The 15,286-nt window shown below is 39.5% G+C and overlaps 1 protein-coding gene across 2 annotated transcripts in view; it reads left to right on the top strand.

Moving 5' to 3' along the window:
- The window catches only part of chrm3a (cholinergic receptor, muscarinic 3a), a 102,614-nt gene extending 87,913 nt beyond the window's left edge, over window positions 1-14,701 (top strand). Inside the window, exons 1-2 of one of the 2 annotated variants that reach the window (XM_084736134.1) lie at window positions 2,504-2,593; window positions 10,788-14,701. In XM_084736134.1, coding sequence (XP_084592260.1) covers window positions 2,511-2,593; window positions 10,788-12,765 — 2,061 coding nt within the window. In that variant the 5' untranslated portion in view covers window positions 2,504-2,510 and the 3' untranslated portion in view covers window positions 12,766-14,701. Of the gene's footprint in view, window positions 1-2,503; window positions 2,594-10,787 lie in introns of those variants that run through there. The other variant, XM_084736135.1, reaches the window with a different exon arrangement.
- The last annotated feature ends 585 nt before the right edge of the window (window positions 14,702-15,286 follow it).

The raw sequence follows: 15,286 nt of genomic DNA, 5'->3' as shown, positions 1-15,286 counted from the left end.
ATATCAGAAATACTTAATATTATTGCAGCATGGGCTGTATTTACACCCAAACCCAAATTTGAACTAGACAGCTGCAGGGATCAACATGTTTGAAATTCAAGCACGATGTTAGCAGATGGGGATGTTACCCAGTCTAAATGCCATGTTTGTGTTGGGGAACAAGCAAATATGTTAAGATAAACATGTTTTGTTCCATCAATTTTGAGTATTATTGGACATATGATGCATGTAATCAAGGAGACAGGGTGATGTTTCACGGGCTTAATTCAAAAGAAGTCGGGGTTTATTTTTTTTGTTGACAAGATAGTCTGTCGCACAAAAAAAAGGAGAAACAGAAACAGACAAAGTTGTCCATTGATGTGTTTTCTTTCCATCAGTAAGATTTTGAAGTTGTGATGGTGACACTTAATATAAATTCATTCGTGACATTAATTTACTTTTATGTGATTCTGTGTCTTAAATAAAAGGTAATTTTGTTCCAGGTGATAAATAAGTCTATGGATTTTACCTTAGTTTTAACGTGAATTTACATTTATAAAATAGTCTAAACCAAAAAATAACACCAACAAAACAAAACAAAACAACACGAAAGGAAAGTGGAAAGGGGCAATGGTCATTTAAAAATAGATTGGGTCAACAAATGAAGAAAATCACATTAGTAAGTGATAATTCTTAATATTTCAGTCTTGGTTAATTTGACGTCAATCATACAAGTCGGTAACTCGGTAACAACAAATGTGGTTTAATACTTCCCAGAATTCTTGGGGCAGCAAACACTCCCACAGCTGTATCAGAAACACAATGGAAAAAACAACTAAACTGGTCTGTCTGTTTACAGTGCAGCCAAACAAACTCCCATTGTTTTAATAAAGATGTTGGCAAATAATAAATCTTTTTCCATCAGGCTATGAGCAACTGCAGACTGACGTCATGCACACAGCAGAGTAGTTTTCCACCCACAAGCACAAAGTAGTAAGGACTTGGTTACCTCTGAGTAGCTGGAAGTGCAACTCATCTATCTGCGATTGCTCCTACTTTTTCTGTTATTCTCTGCAATATTTAGAAGTGATCCTTTAGCAAAAAATGGTTAAAATGACCATGTGTGCTGCACAATTACGGTCAGCACTAACCTCAGAGACAACCACATTGTGTTTTCTCTGACTGTTTCACAATAAAAGCCACAACATATTTTGCCAATTGAGTGTTTTTAATGTGAAGCAACAGCCATGTTCAGTTTACATTAGCAGTAACTCCTCCTGGATGTGAATGCAATTTAAATTTAGTGCAAGAATGGTGTGAAAAATAAAATCATGAAACTCTTAAGGATTCTTCACTACAAATATATAAGTTAAAACAACAGTTTCCTCGGTAGAGTTGCTTACAGGGTACAGTAGCTGTGTTTAGAGCCTCGCTCTGACGGGTCACAGTGTTTTTTTCTTCACTGAGATCCTGTCAGAGGTTGAGCTGGTGGCAGAAATTGAAAGCACTTAAAGGAGTAAAGTAAGCTGAATAGCCTGTAACTATCTGTACCTCTTGGCAGGTAAAACTGTAGCAGCTGGCACTGCCTCCTCCTCCACAGCTTCTCCTCTCGCCGCTTTGAAGTTTATGGATCATAGGCACCCCCCCACTTGTAGACACCGCCCTCATTTTGATGGCATTGGTCGTGTTACCTTTGGCTCCACCAGGAATGACTTGTCCAGAAAAGTCATCTTTGCTTTGTCATATTTCTCACTGAGACAGACCACGGTGGCGGACATCCTTTGCGAGTTGTGTCATCACCTGCAGGTTTCACAGCCTTTGTTCAGAGGAGGCGCTGTAAAGGCTTCACATAATAACAACACAGTCACTTAAGATTGGCCTAGCTGCAAATCTGTGAAGTTTAAGAGTGGACTTAGAGCATCGCTCATGGACTCCGGCAAGTCTGTCTCCTGCCAAGTAGGCACTAAATGCTTGTTCTTGTCAGCAGTGAGTACCTGACAGATGGCCTTGTGCTGTTTCACAACCCTTGCCACCATCTTCTGGCAGCCACCCCATCGTCACCAGCTTGTGATAGATTTAGTTCATCCTGTGCAGCTACAAAGTCCTTTTTTCTTTTCTGAAGGACAAGGCCAGCACAAATTCATTGCATACATACTACATCCTCCTGAAATTGTTAGAAAAAATGAAAAGGATCATTGAAAATTAGATTTATATTATATTTATTATATGCATCTTTTAGATGTTACATATATAGGCAAATTATATAACAAAACAGAGAAGAAACATTATCAGTCAAACACTGTAGGTTTATTAGTGTCTATTACCACTGCCTTTATTAAATTAAGGTTTTTTGCCTTATCACTTTTCACCATACACTGTCATGATGCAGTATAGTGCTTCGTTGTATATTTGCACAGGCTACTGGTTCAGAGCAAACACTTCCCCCATATGGTCGTGGGAAAAACTGGATGTTTGAAGACATTTATGAGTCTGCAAATCACACTGTCCGAGTGGCTCTGTTGTTTTATCAGATGTGGTGGGGAAAGAGCAGCAGACTGCAGTCGCTCCTCGTCTGTCTTCCAGGAATCCTGATTTTGGTCGATGTAATTAACAGGTATGAGTGTCATGATTATTACTATCATTACATTGGTCTGGTAGTCACTGTTTGTTTGTGTCTGGATTAAGGGACATTTGGTCTCTAATCAGTGTCATACTGTGTAAAGATATTACTTTTATGCTTCCAGGGTTATGAGCTGTTGTATCATCACTTCCTTTTGTGAATTTTAGTATGGTCAATATGAAATTGATTAGATTCCATTTATAGATCGTTTCACATGGCAGGCCATGCAGTGTTTGTTTTATTCTAGAGATGATTGTACCTTCCTCAAAGCTGGTATCGGCAGCTTATACTGGGTCTCACTGGGCAAAATTCCATAATAACCTTTCAGCATATTGTAATTCAAGAAGTCTGGGGGAAAATGAGATTTCTACCTTCTCTGGGCTCTGTTTTTAGGCTTTAAAAAATCTAGCCCATGATGGGAGACCTTGGCCAGTCACAGGTTGGTGAAATAGTTGCTTGAGTCTCATTGCCAGGTTGTCAAATACTAGAGATGTTCCTTCCTGATACTGATTCCTGATACCTGAACTTTGCATATCAGCCACTGCTGATTACCAATCCAATACCAGTACATTATTTATTTATTTGTTGTGTTACAGCTATATAGTATTAACCTGTGGACGTGATATTATTGCTGTAATTGTTGTATGACTTATTTCAGTTTAAACCCTTTGTAATACATGAACAAATACATACAGTGAATGAACACCATAGAACAAGACTTGGCATATGGGACACTGCTGGGAAGTAGCAGGGTTCCATTTACAGTACGGGTTAATAAATGCTGGATTGGTGCATAGACTGGCGTATTTGCTGATACTGATACCAGCATTTTAGGCATTATCAGAGGCATTTTTCGTACTGGTATCAGTATCAAAACAACCCTGTCAAATTCTGATGCTTTGGATTGGTGGCTCTGAACTGGTATTTGATGTCCTGGGAATGAGACTAAACAAACAACTGGCTTTCTCTGGAATCACTTACTGCACCTTTAAGTCTATTATTAGCCAATGCCACTGCAGTTGTAGCTTACGTCATGTGTTGGTTGGTGTAGTATTTGCAAATGTAAGATAAAACTTCTGGGTCAGAGTTGGTCCACTCCAGGTTCTGCTTATCAGCAAGGTTGCTTCACTCAATAGACTGAAATCAATAATTCCAAAGAGCAGTCAGTGCTGTGGCACTATTTCCCAGGTCACATTTCACCCTGAAACAAGCACCCTTGCCACATTTTATCATTCAGAATGACCTAGATGAGGCATGGTACATCGTTGAGAGATCATTTGTCGTGCAGCACTGCATCATGCAGCTTTGAGGGATAGCAGAGGCTGCACTGAGATGATCCAGCACAGTAGATTGTTTTCTAAATAACACATCTTAATGAGATTAAATCAAAGGTCTGGTTGCTTTTAATACACAGTCATTGATCATTGTTTGAAATCCCGTCTCTTTCCTGCAGTTGCTGCCCCTTTTCTTGCCACAAGGCAGCCATGTGCATACTGTTTGACAATACAGCACTGCCCAGCCAATGCTGGCAATCACAAAGCAATTGCTTGCATCTGCTGTTTCGACTAAATATATGTGCATTCAGTCTGTAGTTGCTTTCTTGGAATTGCCATTTTCTGACAACTTTCATTTTGTCAGTCCAATCTTGCTCTCCAATTGTTGATTAGATGTTCACAGCCTGTCCAGTAGCCTATATAGAGTGTTTTTGTTTTGTTTTGTTTTGTTTTGAGTTTATGGTTTAATCGAGTTCTGCCTCATTTGGGAGCTTTTTTGTCTTCAAACTGCTTATTCCTGAGTTGTTTTTGCAACAGTGCCTTGTTATAGTAACCTGCTATAACCCGTCTACATCCAGATGTATCTTTGCACTTGGCTCCAGCCCAAAAGCACAAAAAAAGTTAACAATATTCTTTATTTTCCTTTAAAATGCCTACTTTTAAAATGTAGTAGGTTACACATTTTTAGCTATCCTGTTGAAACTGTAATAAGTTATTACTAACTGTTACAACTTATTACATTTGATTATTGTTGGATTACTTTTCTAACTGTGTTTTAAACTGGGCAATAAAGCTGAAAACATAAATTGAAACCAGGCAGTATAAACTTTGATTCTATTTTATGTCAATGATTGCAGTTATATTAACTCATCTGTAGATGTGTCTCAATTTTAACATTAAGCATTTCAAACAAACAACCTTTACACTGCACAGTAACATATTATAATGTTTTCTGATTTCATAAAGAAGATATTGTTGAATTTCTAGCACTGAAAGGTGTTCTGGTTAAATATCATGGCCACCTACTTTGATGTGGTCGGCTGATTACAGGCATGGCAGACTCAGGTTGCCTAGAACAGTCCCCATTGCTTTAATTGGTAGGTGAGAGGCAGTACAAATTTAAACAAGAGAACCAATAAAAAGCAACGCTCAGAATTTGAGCGCATACTTCCCAATGAATGGAACCTGTTTGGATGTAAAGACAGCTCCCTGCTGCTGATGGTGTTGCAAAAGAAGGCATTCCTGCATGAGAAAAAGATGCAAAGCCACAGAATGAATCTTATATTCTACATAAGCTTTTTACTGAAAATAATATATTGTATATTATATCTATATGTAACCCTAACATTTTGATGAGTAACTGTAATTAATTAATTACATATTTTTTACTATGTAATGCCACCCACCACTGAAACAAACAGTTTATTAAACCTCCTTGACTGTACTTTTGTAACTAACAGGAAAAATACTATTTGTACCGGCATCCTTTTAATGGATGTTTTGACACTCAAGGGGAGGCCAAAATGACCAAGATTCAAATTATAGCTGCTTTAACCTTTATTAAAAAGTACTTGGCAACATGACTCATGCTTGCTGGACATCAAGTGCCCGTATCACTGCTCTTCTAGATTAGTTGCTGAAAATAGAAGCTTGAAATGGCTGTGTATTAGTCAGCCAATCATTTAGATGGATCCTTGGAGCCAACTTGGATTGCACTGTCCCACCCTGCTGGGACAAATGCCTCAAAATGTCAGGGAACACGTTGCGTTGCAACACAGCAAACGAGTATCGATCTCCCTGTGTACCTGAAATCACCCCACCTACGTGCCTGGGAGTCAGACTTAAGATATAGAGCCAAACGTGGGCTTGGAGGGAGAGACAGACACTATAATGGCTTCACTGTAATGGCAGCTAGTTGTCAAACATCTAGCTAGCCCACCCATGTTGGAAAAGGATGTTGTCATCTACCGCTTACAGGCTTGATCAGTTCAATTTTAGGAGAAAACAAACCATATGAAAAGCACTGTTCCTCTGTTGTGCAGCCAATTTCTGTTCCACGGGGACTGCAGATGTAAATTTTTGATAGTTATCAATCTGAGGCAAGAGCAAGGCTTAAATGTTCTATGTGTAAATATTTTTGCTGTGGTGTAAGTCAATGTGGTGCGTGAAAATAAACACAAATAAACAGTATGCATATATAGACACATGCATTGTAAATTTGACAGCATCATTTTCTCCAATCAGTGTAATAAATGCTGTAGGGGAGACTGGGGATGGTCGCAACACTTTTTGCATTTCTCTCACTTAATCAGAGACAGTTTGGTGTAGATCAACCAAATCTTAATGTATGTCTGTCTGCTAATTTCATCCGATTTAAAGATGATTACATATAACATATCATTCACAATATTTATTTGAAAGGAAGAAATCAGATGTTGCAACTGACCCCAACCCTGTGGACAGTTGCAGCACAATCAGGGGACGGTTGCAACCTATTAAAAATCTCAATAAGCATAGTATTGTGAAAATATGCATTATTTTATAGTAATATTATACTATTATTTTATTTTGTATATACCACCAGGCCTACCTTGGGTTAGTGTGCAGATGTTACAGATGCAATTCAATCTCTCAATATTTCAGCGTGAGACAGGGCAACTGGCACAAGCATGCACTGTATGTATTGTACAAAAAAGCATCTGTTTTTAAAGCTTATATTTGTCTCACTCCACAGTGTTCTTTGTATCCTAAATACAACTTTATTTACCTCACAATGTTTTGTGTATATTAAAAAAAAGACAATACTCATTTCAATTTGGGTCAACTATCCTTTTATGTTCCTCGCAATCACTTCCCCCACTGTGCTGTGGGGACGGTTGCAACTTATTGCAATATCTTGACACGTTGACCTTGACTGATGCTAAACATGTTTCTTAGAAGTCAACAAAACAAAGACTCAGACTAAGTAAGTTTTGATTAATTCATAGAAAAAGAAAAATTACTTTCATACTACCAAAATAAGGTTTTTTTAGTGAAAGCAGCAGCAGATGTTTAATGTGTACTCTGTCTTCCTGTTGGGGAGAGTATAACATGCAGTACGAGTATCTTCACGTTAGCATGCTTCTGATTGGAGGATTGTTGTAGCCATCCCCTGTTGTAGTCCTCCCCAGTTGACCTTACATAAAAACTGTGATTCTAATTCTAATTCTAATTCTAACCTGTGTCTACACTGTCCTCTGACATTCAAAGAGGAGAGGAGTCCGATATTTGTCTGTTTCCCATAGGACCCAGTCATTCCTCCCTTGTTCTGTAAGCTTCCTATGCATCTATTCCCCACACGGCACACTAAGCACTGCTGTTGTTTGTCTTTATTTTCCTTTTTAAAAATTCATTGTTTGTTTTTTTTTTATTTCATTTTCCCGCCCTCTGTGTTTACAGCAAGTCAAGGTAGCAGATTAAAGACTGATTTCCCTGCTGTACCTACTTAAAGCACTTATCTTCACACAGGCACATTTTGCCCTTATAAGCCAATTAAAAGATGTCTGACACTCATTTGCAGCACACTGTTGTCTCACAGTAGAGTTTGCTTTGTAAAAAGTTAAAAGTAGACTTTATTTTCTAAAGAGGCTTTTAAGTTTGCTGTATGTCCTAAATGTTGTTGTTCTTTATATATACTTAATTGGAGTTGTTTAAGTTGTCTTTCATATTCCTCTACATCTGGTTTTGTTTTTCACACACTGTACTTCCATACAATTCTATGTCATTGTCATGTATTTGTGTGCATACATGTACTATATGTTTCTATGCAGATTTGATGTAAAAGATGTATGTGAGTGTGCATGCTCATGCAACATAAACAGCATACTGTATGTGTGTGTTACATCCTGGTTGAGCCCCCAAATATGTCACAGCCTCCCTAAACAGGCAATGGCTCAAAACGGGGAGCATACTGTCCCTGTACGTGCATGGATGCAGTGATGTGTGTCTGCACTGGGGATAGCAGGGAGCCTCCTGATAATAGTAGTGGCAGTGTGCGCTCAGTGTTACAAACGGCTGTCAGTCGCTGTTGGCTACTGAGGTTCTTTAACAGCTCTGTGGGAAGTCTGAGATTCTGTCAAAGCGCAGGTGCGGCACTCAGCTTCAAATACCTTTGCCTGTGGGATGAAAAAGTGTGTGCAATTGGGGTTTTATGTGGGACTACTATGGCCATGGTTATTTGTGATTGCCACCACATGTATTTGTCAGTATATCTGTGTAATTGTGTGTGTGTTCGGATGCGCTACAGGGGAGGTTAGATGTTCTTACTCGTCCCCCGTGGTAACAGGTCATTGTTTGCTCCCTTCACACAGTCTGGCTCATGGGAGTGACAGGTTTAAAATGAACCGTTGTCATAAATGTCAGCGGAAGAACACCACGTTTGTGGCTTTCACAATAAAAAGAAAGCATAGGAGAGTGTTCCCGCTTTTGTTCAACGACACACAGTTGATTTAGAATGAATCCAAATAAGAATATTGACTGCTGCACTTGTCAAATCATGAAAAGCAGCAATATTTGTCATACAGCTTACAATTACTTTCATTATCGATTAATCTGGCAACCTTTTTCCTGATTAATGGAGTCGTTGTTTGGTCCATAAAATGTCAGAAAATGTTGACTAATGTTTCCCAAAGCCCAGGGTGACGTCCTCAAATGATTCAGTTTACTGTCATAGAGGTGTAAAGAAAGCAGAAAATATTTTATTTGAGAGGATGAAACCAGAGAATTTGGGCATTTTTTCTTGATTAATCACTTATCAAAATAGTGGGCAATTAATTTTATAATTGACAACAAATCGATTAATTGGCTATTGCAGCTCCATTTAACAGTCCCTAACATATACATATTTTTAGAAAGTACATCATTATTCATTATTGATCCTAAACAGATCATAAGGAAGTAGTGCACCCTAACAAATCCATTTTTTGTGGTATGTGAATGAAATTAGCTTAATTTAGATTACATTCAAAATCTGTGGGTTGCGGCCCATAAGGGGTTCATAATAGATTTTCTGGTGGTCACCAGATGGTTGTGGTGAAAATAAAATAAAATAAAAAAAGAATAAAATATTGTGCCAAGAAACTCTGAGCAACATCAGCCCCTTAAAGATAGTGGATGCAACAAACAAGCACTCAAAAATATGTGAAATACTGCTGGTCTCAAGAAATGCAACAACCACTTCACTAATGGCTAAAACTATAAACAAGCACAAAAATGTACAATTACCAACACAAACCACCATGTTCTGAACAGACACAAACACTAACAAAAACTAGCATTTGCATTTTGTAACATTAAATAACAATCTTGAGGGCTGTACTTTAGACTGGGGAATGTTTTGTACATTACATTGCCTGTATCAGTATATCATTTGCCTTATAATATATTTTATATAGGGTGTTTGTGAGAGTCAAAGCAATCGTCTTTGTGCTTGAGTTTCTAAGGCAGACAGGGAGGGGGATGTAACTGTAGAGACATTTACAGAACTTTCACTTACAGTGCATTTTTTAGGGGGCAGAAACCTTGCTGTGCTCTTGACTTTACTATATTTGCTGTCAAGCATCTCTTTCTTTGGAACATGCACACATCTAAATGCAAAAAACCACAGTAATTACTGATGATTGCAAAAACAAACTTGAATTTGATAGGTCATGCTGCTTTACAAAATGGCAGTTCCTCATCTTATTATCCAATTACCAAGAACTGCTTTGACAAAAACAACGGGATCTTCTGTTTATTGTTTGCATTTCCATTGTGAAGTGACACCCAATCAAACGACAAACAGCACTTCATACTCTTCGGGGTCAATCTGCTTTTAGCTTTGCAGTACCGTTTTCTCTGTTTTCACCATTAGATTTAGTCTCTGTGTAACTTTCCCTTCCCAAAAATCTGTCTTTAAACCTTATTTTTCTTTGAGAGCTCCTGGAACACTAGATTAAATCTGATGACAAATTAGCCAGCACCAGGAATTTGCATCATAAAACTGACACCAGAAACTTTGGTATTCAGATTGGAAGAAATGCCAGAATCCCTCCCCATAGTGCTTCCTCAATTCATCCCCTCTTTGTCCTCCATTCTTTATGCTGTCTGAAAGCCCATACTTATGATGTCTACATAATAGTATAGCCTAACTGGCGCCAGCAAGACTGTCAGTTTTGACTTGGTATAGACAGATACCTGCTGTTTTCTGTCAGGTTCATATTTTAGAAAAATCAATCAAGAGAGTTTGAGCGATAAAACTATAAAATGTCACTCTGTGTGTTTGACTGACACACTGACAGACAGACTGGCACTAGAGCTGCCACCAGACACCAGAGCTAAATTTTGAATAAAGATCGCCAGTATGCCACCTCCACACCTGATCTGACAGGAGAAAACTACCCCTGTCCGCAGCCTAATGTTATGCAAGGTGCAATCCCAACACTTATCCTAGTGTGAGTGAAATGTCTCTGCAATTTGCTGGGTGTCATAAGGAACAGGTGTTGACTGCAGTCATTCTGTCTCACTTAAAGTGTCTAGCCTTGTTGATTCAGATGTCAAGTTGTAATTAAATATGTGGCTTGCAATGCATTTACTGTGTGATTACAGATGGTCCACAAATGAAGGTATGAGTGATTTTTAAACAGAATAGACAAATAAGACCCAAATATCTTTGCCTTGTTAGACACTCAGCTTGGTAGAATAGGTTTGTAGCCTCACCTACTGGATATGAAGAGAAATTACAGCTACTCATATGTCCTTTCTCCATTTCATTCTCCTTGTCACTCTATCCTTTCCTCCCTTTCTACTTCTCCTTGTGTGCCAAAGTCCCTCTTCCCTCCCCCTCTCTGTGTCTTCCTCTCTCCCTCTTCTGTCTTTCTCTTTCTCGCTCTCTTTAGAATATGCCAGGACACAACAATGAGCTCAAACTTTACAGACCCTGGTCTCTTCCTGACTGCCAACGCCTCAACCCCAGCAGCCGGAGGCGTCCCACAATCCAATGCTCTCTACCAAGGAGGAACCGGAGGAGTCCCTATTTTGGCTTTCCACGTGAATACCCTGGATGATAATTCCTCTTCCACCAGCAAACTCTTAAACTTCACCTTAGAATCACAAAAGTGGAACAAAACTGACCCTCCCGATCCTTTGGGTGGCCACCCTGTGTGGCAGGTTGTTCTCATTGTCTTGCTGACAGGCATGCTGTCACTGGTCACCATCATCGGCAACATTCTGGTCGTGGTATCCTTCAAGGTTAATCGCCAGCTAAAGACAGTCAATAACTACTTCCTGCTGAGCTTGGCTGTGGCTGACCTCATCATAGGGGTCATCTCCATGAATCTCTACACAGCTTATCTTGTGATGGGTTACTGGGCCATGGGCAACTGGGCTTGTGACCTGTGGCTGGCTATAGACTACGTGGCCAGCAATGCATCAGTTATGAACCTACTGGTCATCAGCTTCGACCGCTACTTTTCCATCACCAGGCCTTTGACCTACCGGGCCAAACGGACCACAAAGCGAGCTGGGATCATGATAGGCCTGGCCTGGTTTGTTTCTCTTGTCCTGTGGGCCCCAGCTATCCTGCTGTGGCAGTATTTTGAAGGTAAAAGGACAGTACCTGCAGATCAATGCTACATCCAGTTCCTCTCACAACCCATTATAACCTTCTGCACAGCCATGGCGGCTTTCTACTTGCCTGTCACCATAATGAGTGTCCTCTACTGGCGCATTTACAAAGAGACCCAGAACCGTTCAAAAGAGTTGGTTGGGCTGCAGGGTTCGGGGGGTCGTGGTGGGACAGGAGGAAGAAGTGGGAATGGTGGAGGCGAGAGAGCCCGTTTCGTCCATCAGACGGGAAGTTCTAGAAGTTGCAGCAGCTACGAGCTGACCAGGCTGTCCCAGAGAAAGAGCACGTGTCGGGAGCTTGTTGGACGCTTCCACTGCTGGCCTGGAGTTCGTTCTTGGAGACCTGGTAGTACCCGGCAAGGTGACGGTGATCCAGATCAGAGCAGCAGCGACAGCTGGAACAACAATGATGCTGCGGTCTCATTGGACCACTCTGGATCCTCTGAAGATGAGGACTGCGGGGGTCGAGAAATGATTTCCCAGAGTCATGCTATTTTCTCTATTGTTCTCAGCCTGCCTGGAATAAAGGCTGCTGTCAACTCCCAGCTCACCTCATGTGAGGATCTGGATGCAGCCTCAGAGGAGGATCCTCTTAGGGGAGCGGAGTATAACCGAGACAGCCTCTCAACACTCACCACCAATACCACTGCCACCACTACTCCCGATGGAGCAAACAGTTCAGAAAACAGCTACCACCAACGCTTCTGTTCACGCAAGATTCAATCAATGCCTGCCATCCAGGGTGCCTCTGACCAGGGCTCTTCAGATGATCCCCCAACAGCTGCTACCACTGCCACTAACAGTACTACCACCAGCACCACCACTAAATCCCCCTCTGTCCCAATGTCCTTCAAAGAGGCAGCTCTGGCAAAGCGTTTTGCAGCCCGAGCTCGGACTCAGATCACTAAGAGGAAGCGTATGTCCTTAGTGAAGGAGAAGAAGGCAGCTCAAACTCTCAGTGCCATCCTCTTTGCGTTCATCATCACATGGACCCCTTACAACATCATGGTGTTGATCAATGCCTTCTGTAATGTTTGCATCCCGGAGACCCTGTGGGCAGTGGGGTACTGGCTGTGCTATGTCAACAGCACAGTCAACCCAATGTGCTACGCCCTGTGCAACAAGACTTTCCGCACAACCTTTAAGATGATACTGCTGTGCCGCTGGGACCAGAAAAAAAGGAGGAAGCAGCAGTTCCAGCAGAGGCAGTCAGTGGTCTTCCACAGGAGAATTCCCAGGGAGTCTACGTAAAGGACAAGAAGTTTGGATGGTTGATAAGCAGGGAATTGAATGATTTAACATAGGACAAGGACAAGGAAGAAGCATCCATGTAGTTATTTCTGTGGAGTTTCTTTCCTTAGAGATCCTTAATGTGTTTCTCTTCTGACATGTCAAGCACAGCTATCCTATGTGGTGGTCTTGAGGAATGTGTTCGTATCGGTTCATCCATTGGCAAAGCTGTGTGTATGAGTAAAGGGTTGTCTAAGGTGAGGTCCAGAGATGAAAGCTTTCCCTCTGTCCTTGAGGAACTGTTTACCATTTTCACACTAGTACAGCTGAGAGAAAATGAACTGAGTGGAAAATAATAGAAAAGGGCTTTAAAATGCATTGCAGGTGAATAATTGAAGTGCAATTGACTCAAGGGGAAAGGATATCTTCACCACAGAGTTGGGGATTCACGTTTCTTATCATTTCTTTCTGTGGGTAGCTAGGTCTGTAACGTGCAGAGTGGTTTTGCATTTCAAACAAAACTATGTATCTGTAATGCGTCACTAAAAGCCAGGACAAAAAACTATTTTGTGTTCACAGGCTTCTACATTGTACTGATTTGACCTGCAATCCTCCTGACTGGCGTGTGTTTTTATCAGAATGTCTGTACATTGCCTTTCTACATGGATATAGCTTTCCTGTGTCTGATGGAATATAAAAAAGAAAAATCTTAAATTGTGTCCTTGCTTTCAGTCGACAGAGATCTGTTATTTTTGTGGTATTCATCTTTGGTTTTCTAGATATTTCTGACATTTTGAGCCAGTCTGAAAATGATTCTTCTGATGAACTGAGTTGTGAATATTTTGTGTGGCACCACAGTCAGTGAACTGCTGTTGTGTTCAATGTGATTGTTGTGGTTTTTATGGTGGAGACAATAAGTACATTTGGTTGTGTTGTATGTACTTGCAGTTCTCTGTCAAGAGTATTGATTATACAATGATAATATTCTGTTTGTGTACATTTGGATATTTCTGACTTGATACACAATGATTGATTGCAAACACAACAATGTCCATTTATAAAGGTGTGTGTTTGATTTTACACTATCTTTTAAATTTCTACAAACTGATACATCTAAGGAACTCTTTGTAAAAGGCCACTCATCTTTGATATAATAGAGCAATGTCACCCTCTAGTGGCTTCAGAAAGACATTTCATCTAGGCTGCATCACTGTCAACTCAGCTTCTAAAGTGCAGTATCAAAATCTCATTCTGCCAATATAATATCAATAATGATTCAAGGTACAATATTTTAACTTCCTGTCATAGCCATATGTTTTTGCTTAATTTCATATTATTTATGGGTGAAGTTTTTCTTCTTTAAAATTATGAATAAGACTTATAGCAATTGATTTGTAAATAGAATCAATAGCTGTCTTGGTTACAGTACATCAGGTTTTTCCTTACAGAAAGTGGGTAAACACCACTCATGAACACAAGTCAACATACAGATGTCAACCAAGGTGAGATTTTATTTTAATTTTTATTTGTTATGCACATTATATTATTTTTATCTTAACTATTTGGTTTTTAAATTGTTGCTGCACCCAAATATTGTGCACAAGGTGTTGAAGGTAAAGGATAAACTGTATTATGACAACTGGTATACTGAAGATTGAGTATATTAGATTACTGGATATAATGTTGAATGCAAGGGTCATACATAATGTATGATGTATGTGCTTTAAGCAAAAGAGATGTTAAAAATATTCCATGCTCGTCATCAGTGGATATTTTGTTTGCTTTCAACACAATGTGCTCTAGTGTCATAATACATTCTTCATCGAAATATGGCATTTTTGTACTTAAATATTGGGAATGTAAACTACCAAAATGGTAAACACGAACATTTTGTTACATTTCAAGTATGCCAATCATACTCATATTCTAAGTCAATAAACAAACAAAAAACTTTTTTGACAGAAACTGTTCTGTTTCTTGAGTTGCAAGACATGTTTGTTTCTTTATAATTTTAGTTTTATTGTTGTTGGGTTTTTTTTTTGTTTTTTGTTTTTTTTACCTTTATTTACTGAGGGTGGGTTCACTGAGCATGAGTACTATTCAGAAATACTTTGACACTATTACACACATGTAGTGGATAACTAGTGAGTCTCTCCATATTTTGCAAATGTGGTATATTATCTAATGTGTTTATCTAATTTCTATTGAAGCTAAAAAGTCATGAGTCCATATCCAGTTTGCTCCATATCAGCTGTTCATTTTCACTGTTACAATGTGCAAAAGTCAGAAGCCAGAGACTTTGCAGTTCCTACTAAGTTATTTTGTCATGTTATAGTCAGCAACATGGGTCTGGGACCCCTACGTGTCATTAGAGTTACTGCAGGGAGTCCCCCAAATTATTGTTTGCTAAAAAAAAATGTTGTTCTTTTTCAAAAATTAAAATATGACTGACAGTATACAAAGTATACATTACAACATGAGTCAAGCATATTATTACATAAATAAGATTAATAACATAAATCAGTCAATTTGTCAAAACAAA

The sequence above is a fragment of the Lutjanus erythropterus genome, chromosome 14, assembly GCF_056507025.1.
Source record: "Lutjanus erythropterus isolate fLutEry1 chromosome 14, fLutEry1.hap2, whole genome shotgun sequence".
NCBI classification, from domain to species: Eukaryota; Metazoa; Chordata; class Actinopteri; order Lutjaniformes; family Lutjanidae; genus Lutjanus; species Lutjanus erythropterus.
This window is presented reverse-complemented; position numbering and strand designations above follow the sequence as displayed.